The sequence below is a fragment of the Opisthorchis viverrini genome (genome assembly GCF_000715545.1).
Source record: "Opisthorchis viverrini unplaced genomic scaffold opera_v5_3, whole genome shotgun sequence".
Classification (NCBI taxonomy): Eukaryota; Metazoa; Platyhelminthes; class Trematoda; order Opisthorchiida; family Opisthorchiidae; genus Opisthorchis; species Opisthorchis viverrini.
This window is the reverse complement of record NW_008751659.1, coordinates 4,903,577-4,918,973: the sequence shown is the minus strand read 5'-3', so window position 1 is coordinate 4,918,973 and position 15,397 is coordinate 4,903,577. Positions and strand designations below refer to the sequence as shown.

At 43.8% G+C, this 15,397-nt stretch overlaps 1 protein-coding gene across 1 annotated transcript in view; it reads right to left on the bottom strand.

The window, feature by feature from the left end:
* The window catches only part of T265_00385 (hypothetical protein), a gene marked incomplete at both ends in the record, with an annotated part of 32,154 nt that overhangs the window by 6,277 nt on the left and 10,480 nt on the right, over window positions 1–15,397 (bottom strand). Inside the window, 9 exons of the mRNA XM_009164130.1 lie at window positions 114–335; window positions 511–720; window positions 1,290–1,646; window positions 3,026–3,364; window positions 5,005–5,199; window positions 6,346–6,657; window positions 6,765–7,033; window positions 8,098–8,290; window positions 14,231–14,353. Coding sequence (XP_009162394.1) covers window positions 114–335; window positions 511–720; window positions 1,290–1,646; window positions 3,026–3,364; window positions 5,005–5,199; window positions 6,346–6,657; window positions 6,765–7,033; window positions 8,098–8,290; window positions 14,231–14,353 — 2,220 coding nt within the window. The remainder of the gene's footprint in view (window positions 1–113; window positions 336–510; window positions 721–1,289; window positions 1,647–3,025; window positions 3,365–5,004; window positions 5,200–6,345; window positions 6,658–6,764; window positions 7,034–8,097; window positions 8,291–14,230; window positions 14,354–15,397) is intronic.

The window sequence follows — 15,397 nt, the reverse complement described above, 5'->3', positions numbered from 1 at the left end:
ACTTGACGAAATGAAGACTTGCTGTACGCCTAACTAAAACGGAACCCTTGACTCACTGGAATACCAAAATGCTTTCATGAGACAAAAAATCGTTCTGAAGTTGTTGCACTGACCTGCTCATATTGCTGATGCATGTTTTGTAACCTCTCCTCTAGTGTGCGTTTAGCTGTAGTCTGTTCGTTGAGCAGGTCTTTGGTCTCGCGCAAACACTCTTCTACATGATCTCGTTGACCCTGGGTATTTTGCAGTTGCACCCTCAGTTCTTCAAGTAGTTTCCTTTGATCTTGCATTTGTTCTGTCTCAAGCTCAGATTGGATGTGTTTATGCTGAAGTAACTGTCATGGAAAAGAGAAGTGCGTCGTAAGAGAAAAAATAAATTTATACAATAAACAGGAGGACAGCGCCGCGTTGACACGCAGAATACAGAATACATGGAAAATGGGGTAACTGGAAAACCACAGAGTTTGTTTGATACAGGTTGCTTAGTATGCATTTCGCAAACAAACTTACCTGTAATTCCAAGTCCCTCATTCGAGCATTTGCATTGTTTCGTTCATTCTCAGCCGCGATCACAGCTTGCTCTAATTCCCGCAGCCTATCATCTACCACCTTCGTAGCAAGACCTGCCTTTGCCGAATGCTGTATGGAAGGTTTGACATGTGTTTGAGTAGGCTCCATATTGTCTGAAACAGCAGTCTGTTCAAACATTCGGAAGAAAAACTGCAATAGGCCAATGCCATGAAAAGCCATCGGAAAGCAGAAAACGAAATGTAAAAGCATGACTTTTACGGAAAAAGCAAGTGCTGACAGCTATCTACACGGACCAGCAGGGTAACACTGTAAAGAGTAGCACAGTCATGGCATCTACAATTGTGTCAGTTCGCTCTGGAACCAAGTCACCCCGAGATGTACAATATGATGAGACTAGTAGAATGTATTTATCCAGTAGGATTCAAACGCCTTCAAGAGTTTAATAAGATTCATGCTTTCACCCACCTAATTTTAACAACTCAGTAAGTTGTTTTCAGGACGTTAAGACTTTGGAATCAGCCTTTGCAAGACATCGAATTCCTTGCCCTGCAGTTTAGCAAAACGTGACGAAAATCACGGATATTCGTAAGTCAAAGGCTGAGGTCACCTTAGAACAGACGATGCACAAGTGGGCTAACCGCGGAAAGTGGACCACTGGCTAAACTAATGTGAGCCGGGTAGAAGCGATTGGAATAGCCTCGAACAGGTCCGTTAACTCAAGCAACATATCGAGGAAATAACTCTAAATTGTAAGCTACCTTGTGGTTTTGAGGGTCTCGTTGTTCTTCCTCGATAAAGTTTGAATTTCCCTCAGACACTCGCGCCAATAAACGCTGGATTTCATCGTCCCTTTCGATAATATCCAACTCAAGACTGCGAAGCCTTCGTTCACTTTCTTCGAGACGCCTTTGACTCATCAATTGGTTGTCACAAGCGGTTTTAACCTTGTTCTGTGCTGCGACCAGCTCCTCACGTTGGGCAGCGACTTGCAGCTCCAAAGAGGCAACTGTTTGAGATTTCGCTGCGAGCTTTTGTCTAAGAACCATGATTGTGCGATCATACTGCTGCCGAACGTTCTGCAGCTGTTTGTCATGATCTTCAGTCACTTGCTTGTGCTACATAAAAACGGGGATAGCATCGTTGTGTTGAAACTCCGGAAATTAAGATATACATACCAAGTGTACACTTGAAGAATGAACCCAACTTTTTATTAACAGTGGGGAATCAGTTTACCAAGAAACACGCTGAGACAGTGTGAGTTTCACGGTCACCCGCAGTTGGGCCTTACGGTTGATGAGAGAAGCCGGGTGAATTTTTGGGTACTTCTGTGAGGTAAGCCTATGTCCCCCTAGAACTGTCCTCCAAAAAAAGCAGAAAATCTGAAGAGAACATCAATCAAAGTAGTTGCTTGGCGGAACACAACTTAGTAGGTCACTTGAAGAGGACTATACAAAGGGGGAGGTGTGAGCGATTATTTTTTCAATTTTTGTCTAATTCATTTAGGGGTCCCTCAATGGTTAGCAACAGACATCGGTATGAATCGTGTGAGGTCCGTTTATTGTAAAAGATATGTTAGGACCTGGAATAAAAGAGAAGGGTACTACAATGACGAGATGGTTGGGCACTAGAAGTAGGACCAAGGCTGGGGCTTAACGTATGTGTCTGAAGTACGGCGTTCGCGCGGTTTTAGGAAAACAGTTCCATGGGTTTCTTTTAGGGGTGAGTAACCTCCAGAAAACTCAATATGGCCAATAAATAAATTTCTCCCGACAGTCTTCGATAACCTCATTTTGCGCGATGGATCATCAACAGACTTGGATTGGATCATACACAACCTTACGTAATTAACACTTGCTTTTTGAGACCGATTTAGTCTTTTTTCACTTGAAAATGCGGTTACCTATACGCGAACAGTAGACGGAAGTGTTCGAATAAAGGAGGCATGCGGCATACAGCGAGTGAACAAATACGGCAAACAGTCGGTTCTAATGCAATTTTCTTAGCGTGCTGTTGTTAGCACCAATAAAGGTTGGAAAGTCTCCCATACAATGCTTTGTCAGCCGAAGACAAATATATATCCTTGAAGGAGCATTCCAATCCTATTGCCTTGCTTACTTCAGAACAGAAGACCGCATCTCAAGAAATTGACCGGATCTGAAAGACCCGAAAGGAATGGGTCAAGACTCCTGTTGTCGACAGTTTACTGCAACAAACGGAATAAGTGTTTTTACACGAAATGTGGGATTTTGAGTAATTCTCACAGAAAATACGCAAGCGGGCTGCGAAATTAATGGAAATGCGTTGAGTCGGAAAGTGAACACAGTGTAACGATTGTGAGCATCAGGAATAACACATCTTCATATCCCCATAGAAATATCCAGAAAGGATATCATAGCATGAGCAAGTATAGAGAGGTGAAATGAAACTGTTTCATTCATGGGCAACCGGTGCACTCCAAGTACGGTTAAAAAGAAGATGAGAAGAGCCAACAAACCATGCGTTCCGTATCGGATAACTTTTGCTGAGTCACTTGCAGCTGCAGCTTGAGCGCGGCTAATTCATCCATCGTTTGAATCTGAGATCTTTCGTACTGCTTGCCTGCTAATTTGAATTCATCTTCCATCCGAGTGAGCTGGGCAAGCGCTGAATCGCGGGCTGTTTTAAGACGGACGACCAAACGCTGTGCAGTGTGTAGTCGCTCCGTGTTTGCCTCATGTGAGGATTTCACTTCCACCAGCTGATTTTTAACATTTGACAAGCTGTCTTCGAGAGAAGCACGGACATTTTCGTGTGTTTGTTTCAAGTGAGCCAGTTCGACCTCGTACTGACGAACCTGAAAAATTCAGACACTGAACTGAAGCTCAAGACAACACATGGTGCAACATGGGTGCTGGATATAACTTAGGACGATCAGTGTGAAACAGAGTGGACGGTGCGACACGAAAAGCAAGCACATGCAATGAAACCCACCGATCGCAGATTTCGTGGTAGCGGCAAACAAGCCCATGGAGTTCTATCGTTTCGAAAAACAAAGTATCGGACGTTCGTCATGATGGTGACTGTCAGAATCCAACGAAGGTCGCTAGTTTTACAAATACCGGTCGTTATAGCTTATCAAAATTAATGGTAATAAGACCGATTCAACAGTGCAACAAAGACGGTGTTGAAAAGTAGCACATTTCTCCTATTGAAGGAGCGCAAAATACATTGTATTACGTGGTATTCTTCAGGTATGAATCTTACACTGATTCTCCGTTAGAAAACAAGGATGACGTGATACAATTAGGAGTTGTATGAAGCTAGAGGATTGTTTCACAGTAGCAAGGGACAGAAAACCACTCCACGATAAAACTAGATATGGTGGAATATTATCGGGAGAGAACGGTTAAACTGTGATCCACTGCAGCGTCAGCCGTGCTCTCGCCTTTTTCGGCTATCCTCTAGTGTTGGGCCTTAGCAAATGTGTACGGTGTGAGCAAAGAAGAACTTAGCCGTCTTCCTGTTTGATATCGTAGTCCTGTAAGATTAAGAAACGGATGGTTGGCTACGATGGCGCAGTATTCTTTCTAACGAAGGCCACATAGCCTAACAAAATAGATGTTACTTGCACACGAGTCTGACAGTCCCTTTGTGAGGATCACCGCCAACCCGAAATCTGATAGCAGTGTTTTACGAGCCGATATCAATGAGGAATAGATAAGTCGCCCTCGGGCCAACTATCAGGGGTTTCTACTTCAAAGGAACACGGGCCTAGAATACCCAACACTCCCTGATTATGGTCGATGCTGCAGTGGACGACTTCGAACAAAGCAATGCAGAGCTAACCAGACAGTGGAACAATTAGGGACAGGCACATGTAAACACTCACTGAAACATGCGAAGAGCGACGAACAGTGCTGTATGTAACCCGGTGAAAACTCGGGGATCATCATTAGAACATTGATTTCCTTAGGGGTGATGCTAGTTTTCCGACCGACCTCTGGAACACACCACTCACTGAGTTCAAACTTTACACCTACTCAGGCGATTCATGCCAGCAGCGAGACCAGTTTGGTTGTTCATCCCTGCTTTCACAAAGTGAAAGCACACATCTGTTTGAATGAACAGATTCGAACAAGAATCATGTTGACTGAAAGTCTACACAAGCTTCGTGCGGGTGTAAGACAATCGGACGACGAAAAAGTATAAAGTGAGCTGTTCAAATCTGATTTTAGTCTAGCTTGCGATTTATTCGAAAACTACGCATGATCGCTGTCTTCTTATGAGAAGATCCTTCTTCAAATAAGCCGATGAGGATGTAAGGCACTGCAATATGGATTACCGTTGCTGTCAATGACAATGATGGTGCGCTGAAGTAGCTGGAAGTGATGAGTCGAAACGTACGTAAAAATGGGAAAATGAGGTGAGACGAGGTTCACACAGTAGCAGCACAAAAAGGCTTCAAGCGTATTAGTTTCTATAGCAGTTGATTACCTGATCTTCCGCCTTTTTCAGCGAAGCGGACTGCAAGTGCTTTTCTTCTTTCGCACGGACCAATTGTTCCTTCAGAGAATCAAGCTCATGTTCTGTGCTGGTTTGCTTTTCGGACAAACGTGACTCCAGACGCTTCACGGTTTCCCGACATTCGGTCAACTCACTTTGGATTAGCCCATGTTTTTGACGCCATTCCTGAGTGGCCAGAGGGATGCGCAGCGACAAATGAACACCAGGAATAAATCCGATACAAACGCATCACGGTAGAGAGCATTTCATACTGGGTATGAAAAAAATGACGAAACACTAGTCTATACAACAAGCATAAGATGAGGAGTTCGCTTACGTCACAACTGAAAACAAAGTAAACAAACAAAGTGAACAAAGTAAAAAGAAAACAAAAGTAAAAGCTTTAGCAACATTAATCCTTATTATCGGAGTTGAGATAGGGACTGGAGTCAACACAGCGTCAGTGCATGCTGGAAATGGGTCTTTTATACAGATGGACACTTTAGAATACAAAGCCTGGACTTCGCAATTCCCATGACGAATTTTTGGTTTCCCCAGTTCTCAGTCAGAAGAAACATACCAGTGAGTTCATGCGAAAGTCTACGTCTTCCGTTTAAAGTACACGTACGTCGAACATAAAGAGCATGAGGGGATAATGCTTTAAATATAGAGGAAAAAACTTCGATTCCCCAAACCATAAGCCGAAAAGCAAATACACTTATGTCACTGAGAGTTCCGTGTGTGTTCCACCCAATATCGAGAGACACGACACCCTCATTAGGTTCACTGTCCGAATGGTCCAAAAGCAAGAAATCCTGATATAGGGTGTAGACAGCTGTCTTAAAATGTGATTAACTTAACAGGACCCATTACCACTTCCTAAGGTAAAAATGAAGAAAATTCCGTTTATTGTAACCCTGCTGCTGCTGCTGTTTATTCGATATCATCGTTCAACAGCTGTGTGATGCAGATGATAAACCAGCACACTCTACCACCACGTGACGAATGCCAAAGGCGGACCCAGAACCATCGGGTTGGTCAATTTTTATGAAGACAGATCTGCAAACAGAATTTTAAAAGCAGACAGGCTCTGTCGAGCACAACTTTCTGAGCATTACCCAGGTAGTAATAGACAACCATTTGGAACAGCTAACGCCTGAATCGGGTGCCAAAGGCAGCAATGATGAACATACCTGTTTAAAACTATTGCTAAAGATGTTCTGACAGTCTAAAGCGTACAAACGTCAAGGTTTAACTCTCTTTGGTGAATGAATTTCATCCTCTGTATACTATTTTGGTTTGAAACCTTGTGTGGCCGAGAACTCAAAGTACCTGAGACTCTTCCTGTGCCTCCTGACAGCGTCGCTTGGCTTTTTCTAGCTCCGGTTGTAAGTATTCCGCAATCCGTCGATTTAACTCCCGTACGGTTGCAACACTTTCCTCGCCCGTGGAAAGGGCATCACGAAGACGAGAGGATACATCAGTAGCATTCATCGTTGCCTGTTTTTGCAGCTGTTCAATGAGCTCCAATTTTTTCGCTTCGCCTGCGCACGCCTCCGTGAGTTCCACTTCCAACTGGGCTCGTTCGTGTGTCAGCTCCTCGACAAGTTCTGTCGCTTGGTCAATTTGTTTCTTGTGAACATCCTAGAAAGCGTAGATGATCGGAATTCTCTCAGAGTAAACAAAACTGACCCTATAGCGTCAAACAGCATGTGTAGAAACAAAAGCAGAACCACCGGAAAGCTGCTTACACGTTCAGCTTCATAGAATCGCTTCCATTTGGCAGCCTCACCCTGAATTGCCAGAATACGACGTCGTAGTTTTTGACTTTCTGCATCGAAGCTATTACACTTCTCCTCCATTCGAGCCCTCTCTGTAGCTAGTTCACGTTCCAGTTGACTAATCTTCAGACTTTGCGTATCTGCCCGTTGCCTAACGGCATGTAGCGCAGACTCTGCGGCAAAACGCCGTTCGTTTGCAGAACGTGCCGACTGCTCTGACTGTGAGCTAGATAAGGTTGCTGGAATAGAGAAGTAAAAAATTGAAACCATGAAATGGACTAAGCTCGTTGGGAAAGGTACTCCGCATGACAAGACGGCACATGTACACATCAATAACATGTACCACTCAAATGACGTGGAGACAGATAGAACTCAGTTAAGATGGGTTTACTTATGAAGAACTGTTCCCTGACCTAACTAAACAGGTTGTTACCGTTAAACGAAAAAGTTTACGTTGTATAATCTATCTACAGTTGTTGGTGTTTTGATGACTGAGATAGTTCTTTTTTTAAAAAAAAATCGGCGAGCTTTGACGTTTCGTATGAGCAAACGGGTATCAAAAGTCATAGCAGTGACGAAATTTAGCACTAATAACACGCCATCCGTTCCATATCGTTGACTGAGTTCGACAACAGCAGTCAACTGAGAGCAAACCTGGAACAAGCCGCTAAGGTAGCTAAAAACTAATTTTCACAGGAGCTTCACACATTTTAAGTGGTTTGACCAGCGCTATGATTAAGTAATATCTTCGAAGTGGATTGTACGCACAGTAAGGCATCCCAGTGGAGAGTCCCATAAGGATCAAACACCCAGCAGGGGCATTATGCAGTACCATTGACAAGAGTCAGGCCACGTGACTCACGCTGCCACCATTACATGTGTATGGTTCGAACCCGACTTCTGCCTCCCGGCTTTCCCTGTCTAGGCTTGGGCAACCTGGCAACCAGCCCTCGTGCTTCCCTTGGGTGGCATGGCAACTAGGCACCGAAGGGATGTTACAGCTGAACGAGTATTATTATTATTTATTATATTTAGGAATCGCGTCCTCTGAACTCTGGATGGTTGGAGGATATTGCTCTTCAAGCTGGTTCGTCTCCAAGAAACCCCTTTAAATGCGGGTTATTTCGAGATTGCTTGTTTTGTCTCTCTGCGCACTTTCACAGACTTTCTAAATCGTGTGAAGCTGCGGAACGAGTAATCGTCACCTATGGGAGACTACGCGTGAGATGAAGGTCTGAGCCGCTGAATGATTAGCAAACCATAAAGCAACCTCATTGCAATGTTAAATCATAGACAAACACACCTTGTTCCAATTGCTTACGCAAATCCCCAATCTGAGCTGCTGCAGTCTCTGCCCTCGAACTAGCTTTCTGAAAAGCACATTTAGCTTTAGTCAGATCAACGGTCAATTGATTGTTGGATTTCTGCAGCTGTGCAGTAAGCGAATTCGCCTGCTCCAGTTCCTTTTTGCACCGCGTGTTTTCTTCGGCGAGTTTCTAAAGAAATTGGAATGAGCGTGCCAGATGAAGTGTTCAATAAAGTTATAAAAGGTCAACTTCAAGAATCTTCAGATCAACCTTCCAAACGGACACAGCCTAGATGAAGTCTCGCTTTTGATCGAAAGATATTATGCCGTTCTCGGCTGACAGGCTAACGGGTGGCGAGTCTGCCATGCCGCCTGGAATGGATAAGAGATTTCAGCAAAAGATACTCTCATAATTATAAGATTCTAGAAAACCACCCCTATTTGTAAATGAACGTGAAATGGCCCTGAACTATATGATAGAAACCGGAGTGCTAAGGTGATGATGGCAACATGGTGAAAAATACCGGGGTTTGCACAACCAGTGACCGAGAATACAAGAAACTGTTCACGGAACACACAACTAAGATTTAGACTAATAACAAAGCAGAGACAGAATCAATCAAGTGGACTGTGGTCCATGCTACCACCGCAAATTATGGATGTGGTGGCCTTCATTGTTCTCGTAGACCAACGATCCAAGGGAAGGTTCTTTGAAGGCCTACTTGATCATCAAACCACATTTCACACAAAGGCGTGACATACCCTGCATATTTATTGAATACCATGACGATCAAATATAGTCTGTAGGGTAACCGGTAAGTGTATCCATGAATGTTCGAACGTCTCAAAAGTCTATAATTGGTACATGTATGAAAAATTAGGACCAGTTCTGGTGTACCGATATTGGTAGAGGATTAGTTGAAGTGTTTATGTCCCACCTTACAGGTGAGGAAGCGCCTGCGCGTCCTTATTTATTTTGTGGATCCTCCTGGAGGACAGTTGCGTACAGCTGATCCAAACCACTATTACAAGTCGGTATACTGCTACAGGACTGTTGGAACGCTTCTATGAGGCATACAAGTTAAGAAAGGACAGACAACGAAAAAAACAAGAAAGGACAAGTCGAAGATGTGACATGTTGTTGCACGATATAGCTGGCTCGTTTGCAGATAACACGATCAAAAATTAATATAAACCGGGTAAGTGCTACAGCAGAGGAGTTCGCACGATGAACACTGCAACAAAGCAAATTCGAGTAAAGACGAATATAGATGAAAATTAGACTGGTTCTGACAAAAGACCGTATTCTACTGGCGGGCATCAGTGTCGGCAGAACTCATTAACTGCAACCGGACGTTCTGGGATATCGTAGCATCGGGGCTCTGAATGCTAACGGGGGACGCCTGCTCACACTGCTACCCGCTCATTTACACATATCAAGATGGCATGGGGTCAGAAGGAGCAGAACAACCTTTCATCGGAGCGCTAACACAGGTTTTCCCCAAGCCTACTATTGTTTGTGACGAAACGTCGGAGCTGTACATCACAGGTGGTGCGAAGGACCTGCTGCAGAACGGACCATCAGACCATTCGAGGGAGACCAACAGTTTAGCCCCGTATAACTCAGTACATTAACGCCATCGACGAATGCATGAGAAACGGTACGAAGCGCTCCGAACGTCCGAAAATCGATGGGCTTTCTGCTGGTAGACTTAAAGCCACTCAGCCTACTGATTGAAGAAGAGCACAGCGTTTTTGAGCATTTTCTAAATGAATTATGGAGGCGTTTGGTCTAAAAACTCTTAATCACATCTCCGGTTCACTTACAGAACTAAAACGATTATTTTTGGGCGACACAGGCTGTCATTATGTCCTACATGTTTTTGTCCGTATGTGTGCATGACTGTCTGATGAAAAACAACAGACTCGTTAATTAAACAGTGCGAACTGCCGCACCGCATGGCTCCTTGTTTTTGCGGAACGACGGAAGGGGGCAATCGTTCACTGTCTTGGCGCAAGCATGGACAGTATTCTTCCTTCTGGTTCGACGAGGATGTTCATCTATAAGGGCTATGGAATCCAGAACCATGAAAATTCCATCACTGAAGCTATGACTAGCGGGAATTCGCATTAAGCGCCCCAGAAAGACCGTACAAACTGAACCATTCAGATTGAACTTTATCACCAGTGTACATCCATTTCTTCAGCTCGTAATCACAAAAAGTGTGACCTTCTGCTCATTGAAGTTTGGAACTAGCAAGCACTGTGGTCATCCAAGGAACTCACTCATGTTGTTCTTTTTAGAATGTGAAAAATTTGAGGTATTCTCTGACCATGCTTGAGTTCCAAATGCATAATAAAGGAACCGTTTTATATTTTAAAACTTTGCATATGCGCTACCTTAAGCAAATTCCACTCTACTTGTGTTACAAAGTTTACAGTAAACTCGTGTATTTTTTGACACAATTCCGGGAAGAAATCACCCACATAAATTCTTCGCCTAGCAAACTACGTCGAAAGACTTTCCCCTCTCTTCTTTTATTTCATTTAACACAACCACATTGTCTGGCGAAAAACAGTGACTCGCGACATATCCTGCGACTGTCTCAAATAAACGGTTGTTTTTCGTATCGACGACCTGAATTACAACAGAAAGCAATGAAAGGTGAAGACAACCGAGCAATACGAGTTTGATTCATGAAAATCGTGTTTATCGAGTGCAAATCAGGAGCAGTTGTCGGTCCGATCAACGGAGTTTCATTGACTACGTCTCGCACTGTTTCAGTGCACGATATAAGGCTTTCGAAGTTTGATGCAAACACTGAAAACTGACGGACAACTTAGTGAGCACTTGTTTAAGTAATATTTGTTCTGGGCTGAATGGGAATGGAATAGATCTAGAAACAAGCACGACATTAGTACCACTTTAAAAGAAGGCAATTAGCGAGGGCGCCATTCTCATAGGTTTCGTTCCTTGTAACCAGGCTTTCTGGCCTGGCCAAACCCTGTTTGGCGATCGAACTATTGGGCACGGAGTGCGATTCCGTGTTGTACAAACCTATGTAGCTAGAAAACCAAAATGTTTGTCCAGGAAGTATCGAAACGTTGACTAACTACCAACGTAACATCAAACTCCAGCTTCCTCATTCAACGCCTGAAGCGGGTATTTTTCATAAACTGAAATTCAGAACACGCACTAACAGAAGGGAGGAGATAGGTCTACTCAACCACCTAAGGAGATCGGGACAGGTCTGTCAAATGGAAACAAGCATATTACCGAAAGAGTTTCTGTCTGACCAACTAAGCAGCATTACCTGAAGATCTGGATTAAAGACTGAAGGACACTAATATAGGCCTCAACAAGTGGAAAGGAGGGTCGGAGGAAATGTTGACGTCCAGATTCTTCTCGGTGGGCCCTTAAAATCGAGGGTCAGCGGCATCGAGTCAGATAACTGAAGCGTTTAAAACAAAATATCATCCTAGGGTATGTTGGGCTAACGGACAGAACAAACCGGATCCGTGACTAATGGGTTTGTCATTGCGTGGTGGCGCTCCGAGGACGGATTAGTTTCGAAAACTTGACCTAGCTCTGATATCAGGATGCTAAGTAGTGAATCTCCATACACAATTCCGAAGCAGCGGATTGAACACAGGTGCTGTGTTGATGCACAAACACGTCAATTCATAGAGTGAGAAGATGTAGCAAGAATACGGACCTAGCGCTAGTCTACAGGAAACACTTGGGGTGCCTACGCCTTCCACACTAAATCAAGCAACCTCAATAAAAACGGACGGCATTAATGTCACAGGCACCTGTTAGCCGCTATTTCTTTCGGTATCTTCAGTCAAACACAGGGAGAGGAGCGTAGGTCCCATTCTGGAAACCGGGTATCACAAAAAATAACCAGATGTTTGGATGATCTTTTATTTCCGTCTGCCAAGCCACATATTTCCCACCTCTAGGACTTCGTCACCCTGAATTAGGCACGGAAAACAACGCTTGTCCCGGTAAACGGGGAATATATATGCATAGTACATGGCCAAACGCCCTTTGCTTGCAACACTGGATGCAGTTTTCTAGTGAAATGCCTAGTGTCATAGCAAACAGCTTGATCAAATCATTGTGAATTCGCTTATCCCGGCTGATTTCAGCTATATTTCTTAGAGATAACAGATATGGAGGTGTACAAAACCTTCTATCTGAGGTGATCAAATCTTGCACCAGTACAACAATACAACACTAATTGTAGTCTGGTATGAGTCCCTGGGTAAAAGGTGATTGACCTTGTTGGTGCTAGGGGCGGCGGAAATTGGCAAACCTAATTCTGGTCCTTAAGACTCGCACGCTGACCTCGCCACAGTTGACGTAACTACCAAGACACATAGGATGTTCCGAAATCTCAAATGCTACTCCTTGAATTACTACAGCCATGGTTAGGGCCTGCATGTCCCGCAGTATAGGAGTGTACTTAATGAGTAAGAAGAACGAAGCTATGGTAGCTGGGACCACCGCACTTCGGTGCACGGTGAAATCAGCCGAAAAGACGAACTGACTGAGTGAACTAGGTGCGAACGATACAACGAAGGGCTAAATGATATTGGTTAGCTTTCTTAGTGACGTTTGCGCATCTTGCTCTTTCATACGAATAAGAACAACATCGCGTGCATATTATAGGTTCACAAGATTCGGATAAATCGAAACATCAGGGTTTAGGAGCCCCAACTGGATTGGCCTCGCTACGTCACCAATGACGAAATTAAACACTCTTGTGGGAGACGGCTGCTTGCTTTGGGGGAGTTCCAACGGCTCGCTGTTGATCTGCTCGCCGAACTCAGCAACTAGATTGCAAATGCTTCGTCACCAAACGAGGGGACATCATCAGTGCGCATTTGATGATGCCTCATTGATTCGTGACAAGCAACTAGATGCAAATGCTTCGTCACCAAACGAGGGGACATCATCAGTGCGCATTTGATGATGCCTCATTGATTCGTGACAAGCTTTTGCAAATTAATTGCCAATCCCAGTGAAAAGATCAACAACTAACATATGCACTACAACTATCCATACTTCGACACACTGATCTACGGGTTTTTTGATGAGTTCACTTCACTACTCTAACTAATAATAATAATAATAATAACGACAAAGATGGCCACTCGGTTTAGGTCACTTTGAATAAGTGTGTTTGAGGCCATTCCTATCAACTGTCCAGTTTTATGTCCAAAATTCTGTATGCTACTCGTAGAAACGCATAGCGAGTCGAAATAAGGGTTTGTGCAAATAATAAATACCATACCGAGAAATATGTGAAAACGAAATGCGGGTTGAAGAAATAATACAAGGAACTGATCGATGAAATCTGATGAAATCTTATTTTCGAACTGTGCCAGTTGGACATTAGGATGAAAAAGGTGTGATGAAAGTTTATTCGTCGAATTGAAGCGGTTAACACGACCTACTTTATGGGGATGGCGTAGGATGGACGGGATATTATCAACGGCTACCTACCAAGGTCACTACATGGTCACGATTCACCCAAATTTCATCAGACAAGCGTTAGGTTCAGATCAACTTAGAAAGTAGTATAACAAGATGGCGAACAGCAAGATAAATGATAAAAAGGTGGAAACAATACTAGTCAGGATACCAGCAGTCTTCAAACTACACCACCAGATGGTTTGGTCCTGCTATTTGTTATATGATCGTTCAGCTTTCGGTGCCTGGCTGTCATGCCATCTGAAGGAAGCACGAGGGATGGAACACTGCTAGGCTGCCAAAGTCTAGGCAGAAGAAGAAGTCGAGAAGCGGAGGTTGGGTTCGAACCACGGACTTTCCGGTCAGTAAAGTGGTGCTCTAACCACTGAACCAGTTCGCCCCATATCGTTCTGCATAAACACAAAAAGAACGAATACCACCCCTCCCAGTCCTCTATCCCAAGTATCAAGACTTCAACTTACGACAAACCATGCAACTAGCTAAGAGGAGATGGCAGTTTATCGTAGGTCACCACTGAACGAACCATGTTTATTAGACTACTCATTATTTTTGATTGGGTTGGAAAGAGTAGAAGAAAAATCCAAGCAAATATGTCACACTTGGCGGAAAGGTTCTCCGAAGAGTACTTACATTTGCATTTGCTTCACTTTTCCGTAACTCTGCAGACAGCACGTCTCGGTCGGCTTCGCTCTGCCGTAATAAAGTTTTCCATTGTTCGGCCTGTTTTTCATTGGCTTCTTGTAGTCCAATGAGCTGAAAACCAGATGAAGTGATGCAATGAAAATAGGCGAATTACACTTTAGTAGCACAACCCTATGAAAATAGACCTTCAAAGAGAGTCAGCATTCTCCACCAGAGTTCAAAGGGATTTCGTACCTCTGGTGAAGCCACACCCACCTCCACAGATAATTCAAGATTTCGTTCTGTGTGAGAATGCACCCCCGGGAGAAAGGGTATTAACCCCGGTGACACAAAAGGAAACATAGCGAAAAAAGAGTGGCACATTTGGAGTACGTAAACTTGCGACATAAGCCAACGCACCGATGGCTTTTAGATCTGGATAAACTAGTCATAATCCGGTAGGCACTACTCAGTGTGTTGAACTCCCTTCCACGGCAAATTACACCATTTAGCTTGAGTTTCGCTTCCCTTATGATAGCTCTTTATCTCCTCGAATGAGACATTCGTAGTCAGGTTAAGGTTGCCAATCGTGGGACATTTATGCATCATCCACTGGCTTTATTGAACATCGTTTTGTGGAACTAGTGGAACTAGAACTGTGATCGCTAACAAGATAATAATTACAGCAATAATAATAGTAATAATACAACAGTAACAGTGACATGGCGATTAATGGTGAATAGCGATCCTTAACTATTGTAAGACAATGAGGAAAGGTCACAAGAAAAAGATGCGAAGGAAAGGGAAAGATGAGAATCTAGCGCTTAGTTTACTCAGAAAAGACCGCGAATGGCACTTCGAACGACACTGGAACAAACAAAACTGAGCATCAAGTCAGATTAAGACGCCATCAGCAGGATTGAAAAGGCATTCCACGAAAAACTGGAACACAAGCTGAACACATAACGAAAGATAAAAAATAGTTTGGTGTTTCGGCACTGGGATTGGTTACGTTCCACGTCCTGCAGGAGTGAAAATCATGTGCGAGGAGAATAACGTGCACCCTCACCGGGAAGTCATAGTTGTCCGTTTGAATGCAACCGCTTTCAGTTCGTGTTGCCATATCTTGGTCTTTTTCCCGTGGAACTATCGCTAGAAAGCTCCCAAAAGGATAAC